The following is an 8,575-nucleotide window of genomic DNA, read 5'->3' on the forward strand; positions in this document are numbered from 1 at the left end:
AGGCAAGAATTTCAAAACCTTAAACAACTAAACCTATTCATGCCCGAGTTTGAAGCGGCCTTCACTAGTTTGTCCCGGTTTGCACCGGAGTTGGTGGCAACGGAAGAATGCCATTGCATAGAATTTGAGAAGAGGTTGAGAACGTGGATTTTATTTAAACTTACCAGGAACATGATCTAAAACTATGACCATCTTGTGGAGGCATCGGCACATGTAGAGATTACAGTGCAGGCCGAGGAGGCGAGCCTTCGGGGTTCGAGGCCTAGAGGTCAAAAGTCGCAGGAGGACTCTAGACTTAGTAAGAAACATAGGGGCTTCGCTTCATCCCAGCCCCAACCACAGCAGACTAGATCTACTTTCCTATTGCCTAGTATTGGCTTGGGAAAGAATGCTTAAGGCAGTTTCACTTGTTTCAAGTATAGCCAGCAGGGTCACAAGGCCAATGCGTGCCCACAAAAGGGAAAAGGGCAGCAGATGTTACCACCGCCACCACCTAACTGATCTCAAAGTCAGTCTTAGAGTAGGGGACAAGGGCCTACATGTTTTCAGTGTAGTCAGTCGAGGCACTTGAGGAGAGCTTGCCCACAGTTAGGAGGCACATCAGAAGCATCAAGGTCGAGGCAGACACAGAGCCACTAGCAGGCTTATTCAGTTCAAACCACTCGAGCTAATCAGGGAGCCACTTTGGCTCAGTCAGTATAGTAGGCCTATGCTCCAAGAGATGAGAAGGTTGGTTAGAGGTCACAGGGCGTGTGTATGTTGTTACAACGCCAGAGCAGTTGCTAAGATCCTCTGTTGTGAGAGGTAATTTTGTTGTGTTCAATTCTTTGGCTAGTGTGTTGATTGATATGGGTACATCTCATTCATTTATATTTACTACTTTTGCATTAGGGTTAGAGATTGATCAGTTAGAGTCTCCGTTGTGGGTTGAGTCACCGTTTAGGAGTAGAGTGGTATCGGGGCAAGTGTGCCACTCTTGCGAGATTGAGGTCGCAGATAGTTGACTCTCTTTTGACTTCATCATCTTAGACATGCACACGTTTGACATCATTTTGGATATGGATATGTTGGTACACTTCCAAGCTACTATAGTTTGTCAACGCCACCGAGTGTTCGTATGTACACCTACCGGGGATTGTTTTTATTTTCTGTGTGATCGGGATAATGGTTCGATTCCTCTGTTGTTTGACCTTAACAGTCGAGGAGGACTTAGTTTCCTCTTTGCCATTTTCTTAGCCAGTGAGGGTAGCATGGTTTGGAATGATTTGCCAAGGGTAGTTTGTGAATACCCTAATGTTTTTCCTGAAGATCTTACCAGGTTGCCACCCCATCAGGTAGATTGAATTCTCCATCGACTTAGTGCCTGGCACGACACCAATTTCCATGGCACCACATAGATTTGCACCCGCTGAGTTACATGAGTTAAAGATCCAACTCCAAGAACTTTTAGACAAGGGCTTCATTCGCCCTAGTACATCACCTTGGGGAGCGCCGACTCTTTTTGCGAAGAAGAAGGATGGGTCCTTTTCGGTTGTGTATTGATTACTGCAAAATGAATAGAGTTACTATTAAGAACAAGTACCCTCTACCTAGAATAAATGACTTGTTGACGACCTTAAGGGGTCTCGTTGTTCCTTGAAGATAGACTTAAGGTTGGGATATCATCAGTTGAGAGTTAGAGATGAGAACATCCAAAAAATGGCGTTTCGTACGCGCTATGGCCACTATGAATTTCTAGTAATGCCTTTCGATTTAACCAATGCACCTGCTTCCTTTATGGACTTGATGAATTGAGTCTTCTGAGAATTTCTAGACCGTTTTGTAGTCATCTTTGTGGACGACATCTTGACGAGGAGGAATATAAGGAACACTTGCGGATGGTGCTTCACTTGCTTGAGAAATGTGAATTTTGGTTGACGATGGTAAAATATTTAAGGCACGTTGTGTTGGGAGAAGGGGTAATGGTGGATTCTTCTAAAATAGAGGCCGTGTAAGATTAGGAGAAACCTAAGAATGCATTTGAAATCCAGAGTTTCCTAGGGTTAGCCGGGTATTATCGTCGTTTCGTGAGGGACTTCTCTAGACTAGCCGTACCTTTGACTAGATTGACAAGGAAGGGTATCAAATTTGCATGGAATGAGGCTTATGAGAAGTCATTCCAAGAGCTTAAGACTAGATTGACTACCGCATCGGTTTTGATAATTCCAAAAAGGGGCTTGGGTTATACCGTGTATTGTGATGCATCCCGGGAAAGGCTTGGTTGTGTATTGGTGCAAAAGGGGAAAGTTGTGGCTTATGGTTCACGACAATTGAAAACTCATGAAAAGAACTACCCCGCCTATGACTTAGAACTAGTGGCAATAATTTTTGCTTTGAAGATTTGGAAGCATTATTTGTATCTTGAGAAGTTTGATGTTTTCTCTGATCATAAGAGTCTAAAATATTTGTTTTCCCAAAAAGATTTGAATTTACGCCAACGAAGGTGGATGGAATTTATGGAAGATTATGAATTTGAGTTACACTATCATCCGAGAAAGGCCAATGTTGTGGCTGATGCCTTGAGTCGAAAAATCTGTGAGTAATGTGACAAGTGTGGCCATTCAGGAATGGGATATGTTGGGCGATATCAGTGAGTTTGATTTGCATCTTGGCGAGTCTAGTGAGGGTGCTACTTTATTACCTTAATTGCACAACCTGCTTTGATTAGTAAAGTCATAGAGGCACAACAAAGTGATCTTGAAGTAGAGGCAATCCGTGACAGGATCTCCAATAGGAAAGAAGAGAAGGGTTTGGACATCCACTCGGACTTGAATGTGAGGTACCTAGATCGTTTGTTTATGCTGAAATCTTGTAGAGATGAGGTACTCCAAGAATTCCATCACTCACGCCTAGCGGTACATCCAAGAGGCACTAAAATGTATCATGATCTTAGTCGCCAGTTTTGGTGGAGAGGTATGAAATGAGATGTCGCCTTATTTGTTTCCAAATGCCTTACTTGCCAGCAAGTGAAGGCTGAGCATCAAAAGCCAGAAGGTTTTCTACAACCCTTACCTATAGCTGAGTGGAAATGGGAGTATGTTACCATGGATTTTGTAGTCAGGCTTCCGAGAACACAACAGAGTAATGATGTCGTTTGGGTGGTTGTTGATAGGTTAACTAAGTCCACACACTTCATTCTGATGCATACCGGTGACTCAGTTGATTATTTGGCGGAGTTGTACATTTGAGATATAATCTGACTTCATGGGGTCCTAGTGACCATTGTTTCATATAGAGATCCTTGCTTCACAGTCCGTTTGTGGCAAAGCCTTCAAGAGGCATTGGGAACTAAATTGACCTTTAGCACAACTTATTATCCTTAAATCGACGGATAGTTGGGGCGTACTATCTAGATTTTGGAGGACATGCTTAGAGCTTGTGTCCTTGATTTTAAGGGGTCATGGGAGAGGCACCTACCGTTGATTGAATTCACCTATAACAATAGTTATCAAGCAAGTATTGGGATGGCACCATTTGAGGCCTTGTATCGCTGACCTTGTAGATCACTAGTTTGTTGGGCCGAAGTGGGTGATGCACCATTGTTGGGTCCAGAGTTAGTTCGAGAGATGACCGAGAAAGTTGCTCTTATTCGAAAGAGGTTAGTTATGGCTCAAAGCCGACAGAAGAGTTATGCCGATCAGAGAAGTCGACCTCTATCCTTCGATGTTGGTGACCATATGTTTCTTAAGATTTTGTTGAGACGGGGTTTGATGAGATATAGGAAGAGTAGGACACTGTCTCTAAGGTTTATTGGACATTTTGAGATTTAAGAGCAAATTGGGGAAGTGGCATACCATTTGGCCTTACTACCATAACTTTCGGGCGTTCATGACATGTTTCATATATCTATGCTTAGAAAATATGAACCCGACCCTTCACATGTACTTGATTGGGTTGACTTAGAGGTAGATGAGGATGCCTCATACAAAGAACGACCAGTCCAAATATTAGATACTGAGAACAAGTGTTAAGGGGTAAGACTATACCATTAGTGAAGGTGTTGTGGAGACACCATGGAGTTGAGGAAGCAACGTGGAAACAGGAGGCAGAAGTCCGCTCCAAGTATCCAGATTTATTTGAGAACGCTTAATTGTTCTAGTTTATAATATTCTCATGATATTTGGAAATGAAGCATTAAAAGTGCTAACTACTTTTTATTATGATTATTATTGTTTTCAAGCATGAGAATTGTTGTAAAATTTTCACAATTCTTGTTGAACCTCATGCTTGTGATTATCGTATTAGTTGTGGTTGATATTGTGGCTATGGCCCATGGAAACTATGATGATAATATTGGAATATTGGTGAGATTAAAATCTCCATATTATTGTTGAATTGTTGTTATTATCAATTCGTCGTTGTTATTAGCGTGGTTATTATCGCTTGGAGTCTTTGAATTGTTTAGTTGTCACTGTTCTTGTGGAGGTTTCTAGTAAGAGGTGCGACTCAATTTCAGGGATAAAATTTCCTAAGGGGGGGAGGTTGTGATGTCCCGGGTCTTGACTTGACTAATTTTTTCATATTTAGTTAGTTTGTTTTGCTTTCGGCGTTTTGAATTATCGTATTGAGTCTTTGAGATTTCTATTCTACTCTTCCTTAACCTCTCTTAATGTTTCCAAGTTGAAAATTTCGAGATTTGGGCTTTAGAACTTGCCTTCGGGTGTAAAATCATTTTCTAGGTTGCCTGGCAAAACCGCTCATGCAGATTGGGGGAAACCGCTCAAGGAAGGGAGTTTTCTCGGCAAAATTTTCACTCGTGTGGAATGGGAAACAGCACGTGTGGATTTTTGGTGAATTTGTGGGTTCACTCTGTGTCAATTCACTCGTGAAGAGCAATCTGATCCCTCGTGCAGATTTGGGATTCCGCTCGTGCGGAATTTGAACCGCATGTGCGAATTTCGACGCGTCCAATCTCGAATTTCGTGCTATTTTCCTCAAAACTGATGCCAAAAAGGTGTTTTGACCACTTTTTCAGCTCTCTCTCTCTCTATATATATATATATATTCATCTTTGCTCTCCCTTCTCTCTACAAACCCACCAAATTTCAATCTTCTCTCTTAAGATTTAACAAGAACTACCAAGAATTTGAGAGGGCTTTTTACACCAAATCGAAGAGGACGACAAGAGCTACGTTTATAACAGATTGGATCGCGTTTTCACCAACTTTGAGTACTAGGGTTTTCTTCCTCTTTCTCTTCCAAGCTTGAGGTAGGGATTCTACCATGCCCCAAAATTTGGACAATTAAATATTAAATTAGGACTAAATTCCAACCAATATTCCTTCATCCAAATCCTAGGGGTGAAACAAAATCTAAATGTTTTCGTCTCCATAAAGTTTAAGTAAATTTCAATGCTCAAAAAAAAAATACAAGGGATAAAAAATTATTAAAACGCCAACCAAACCATCAATCATAAATTCATGACTATCCAATACCTCCAATATTAAAGTAGCAACAAATAGTCAAAACAACTTAAATAATGTAAAGGTAGAAAATAACCCACAATGCCAAATTATCAAAATACTAAGGTCATAAAAAAATAGATTAGTTAATTAAAGAAGTCTGAGAGACATGTCCTACAGTCGCAATTATTTTTTGTCACCACCGTAGTCCCAACTAATCCTGCAAATGAAGCTCGGCTGCGCTCAAACAGAACGCACCTGAGATGCCAATAGACAAAATGGGCCAGTATACAAGTATACTGGTATGAGTATAAGATTTGACACCCACGTGTCCACCAAACACAAACAAAAATACATTTAATTCTTGTTACGGGATAAGACAAGCAGTCCCACCCACACCGAGACGAAGGGGTAATTTCCCGAGATACGATGGCGTTTGGTTTCTTTCCTGTACACAACTAAATATAAATTGAGTATATAAAAAAAAATAATGAAAATAAAAGTAAATATGGTGGGTGTGCATAAAAAAAGTTAGTCAGACCCACCATTCTGCAAAAAAATAAAGTTAATATAATTTAATCATAAGTAAATTATTGAAGAAGTACAAAAATACACTGCTTTATACTTATATCATTCGAATTAACCAAAAATCAAATAACAAAAGTTGTACAGAATCAAATTTCCTAAAAAGGCAGCACAAACGAATTTAGTAGAAACTTAATAGGTTGAGAGAATAACTTGATAGAAGAACGTAGATGGAATTCGACCGAAAAATTTGAAGATGAAAATGAAAAGAAACTATCCTAAGATAATTTTTTTTGAAAAAATTCAAAACACAAAATAATGTTTTACTTCATTTTACATGAAATCAATAAAAATGAGCTCGTTTTGTGGGTTAAAATAGCATCTAAAATCTGTATTGCTAAAATGAATAAAAACTATTATAACCAAGATCATTCAATTACAAGTTCTAATATATTTTTTTAGTAAAAAGTTAAAGTACAAAAGTTGTCTAAAATTACGTATACAAGCCTTTGTCCAAATTTCGTAATTTATCGAAATCGGTTACTATTTTTCAAGATGTACAAATCAATATAATTCAAACTATACCAATAAATTTATATTTAATTCCTTGTACCTTAACACCACCACTTCGGCCTTTCACTTCCGGCCTACACATATATCCCATGTGCCTCCTGTATACCTAAGAACGAGGCAACAATATATATACACAACCCCTCATCTACTCATGAGAACAAATGTAACAATGTCGAGCCTAAGGCATTCAAATAAATCTCATAATCCTTACTTCTTTTTTTTATACACTTTTTCTCACCAACACTCAAATAAAACAACAATTCATGGAGTCGTGGTGGAGTATTCGGAATTTATCTATGGGTTCCTAGTTTATTTTAATTTCATATATCCATGAGTGTGATAACATCCATAAAATAAATATATATAAAAACTCTAAACCTTGCTTGCGTACACATCTAACCAAAATAAATGAAATCAATCCATCATCTACATGCAAGTTCAATATCAAACCAACATCAAATAAATAAAACTAAATAAATAAAAACAACAAAATAAACATAAATTAAGGAAAGTGGATTTTGCACTCATAATTATTTTTTGAAGATCAAGGAAATACTTGGACAATTAATGAAGCCACCAAAATAAAACCCTAACCCTTTCTTTCTATCTACCTCGCCTCTCTCTCCTTGTCGTTTCTCTCTCTCTCTCTCTCTCTCTCTCTCTTTCTCAAAAATTCTCCCCGCAGAACACTCTTTTCTTCTTATGATTATACCCTAATAACTATTATATTTTGTTGTACAAATGCAACCTATATAAATATGCTATACAAGATCAATATATATAAATATTCGGATTAATTATATATAATTAAATATCACCTTAAATACTCATGTACCCACGCAATTAATAAAGCCAAATAAAAAAATAAAGTAATAATAATAATAATAAATAAATAAATAATGACTTAAGAAAAATTAGGGTCGCTACAATATACACACCTTAAAAGAATCTCATCCCGAGATTCGATAGGAGAGAGTACTAAGCAAAAAGCTTAGGGTGCATTCACCGAACTTTCTCTTCCAATTCCCAAGTAATATCATTCTTATCCTCGCTCCATTGCACTTTCACCAAGTTCACTTTCTTGTGCCGCAACTGTTTTACATCCCGATCTAGAATAGTAACCAGTCGCATCACATATGTCAGATCATCACTAATCTCCAACATTTCTGGTGATACTACTTGGGAAGGGTCTTGCACACACTTCCACAATAAAGATACATGGAACACATTATGAATCATAGCTAAAGTAGGTGGAAGGGCTAATTTGTAAGCCACATTACCAATCCTCTCAATGATCTTATATGGTCTCACAAATCAAGGTGCCAACTTTTCCTTCTTTCCAAACCGCATGATGCCCTTCATCGATGAGACCTTAAAAAACACAAAATCTCTAACATTCAACTCAACCCCCTTACGTTTTCTATCAATGTAACTCTTCTGACGACTCTGTGCAGTCTTAATACGTTCTCGAATAATGTTCACCTTCTCCATAGTCTCTCTTACCAACTCTGGCCCTAACAACGGCGCATCTCCTACCTCCATCCAACAAGCAGGTGATCGACATGGCCTCTCATACAAAGCCTCAAAAGGTGTCATCCCGATACTTGAGTGATAGCTATTATTATAAGCAAACTCTACCAATGGCAAGTGCTCTTCCCAACTACCACCAAGATCGAAGACACAAGCTCTCAACATATCCTCCAAGATCTAATTTACCCGCTCAGTTTGCCCATCCATCTAAGGATGATAAGCCATGCTTAGGTCTAACCTAGCACCCAAAGCATGCTGAAAACTCTCCCAAAACGCTGCCACAAACAAAGGATCATGATCTGAAATTATAGAAACTAAAGCGCCATGGAGTCGCACCATCTCTCAAATATACACCCTAGCCACTTTATCTGTAGTTCGGTGAACACTGATAGGAAAAAAATGAGCAAACTTGGTGAGTTGATCCACTATCTCCCAAATAGATTCATTGCCTCACTTAGACCGTGGCAATCCATCCACGAAGTCCATAGAGATGTACTCTCATTTCC

The 8,575-nt window shown here is 38.9% G+C and overlaps 1 protein-coding gene across 1 annotated transcript; it reads right to left on the reverse strand.

Annotated features, from left to right (window-relative positions):
* Positions 1-7,541: 7,541 nt before the first annotated feature.
* Positions 7,542-8,135, reverse strand: LOC145797557 (uncharacterized). Its single transcript, XM_082884938.1, has 2 exons — positions 7,911-8,135; positions 7,542-7,739 (listed from the first exon to the last, which is right to left on the reverse strand). Exons 1-2 carry the CDS (start codon positions 8,133-8,135, stop codon positions 7,542-7,544), a joined length of 423 nt encoding a protein of 140 aa, XP_082741064.1.
* Positions 8,136-8,575: the final 440 nt, after the last annotated feature.

The sequence above is a fragment of the Camellia sinensis genome, chromosome 8, assembly GCF_055761805.1.
Source record: "Camellia sinensis isolate YWXY chromosome 8, ASM5576180v1, whole genome shotgun sequence".
Taxonomy (NCBI): domain Eukaryota; kingdom Viridiplantae; phylum Streptophyta; class Magnoliopsida; order Ericales; family Theaceae; genus Camellia; species Camellia sinensis.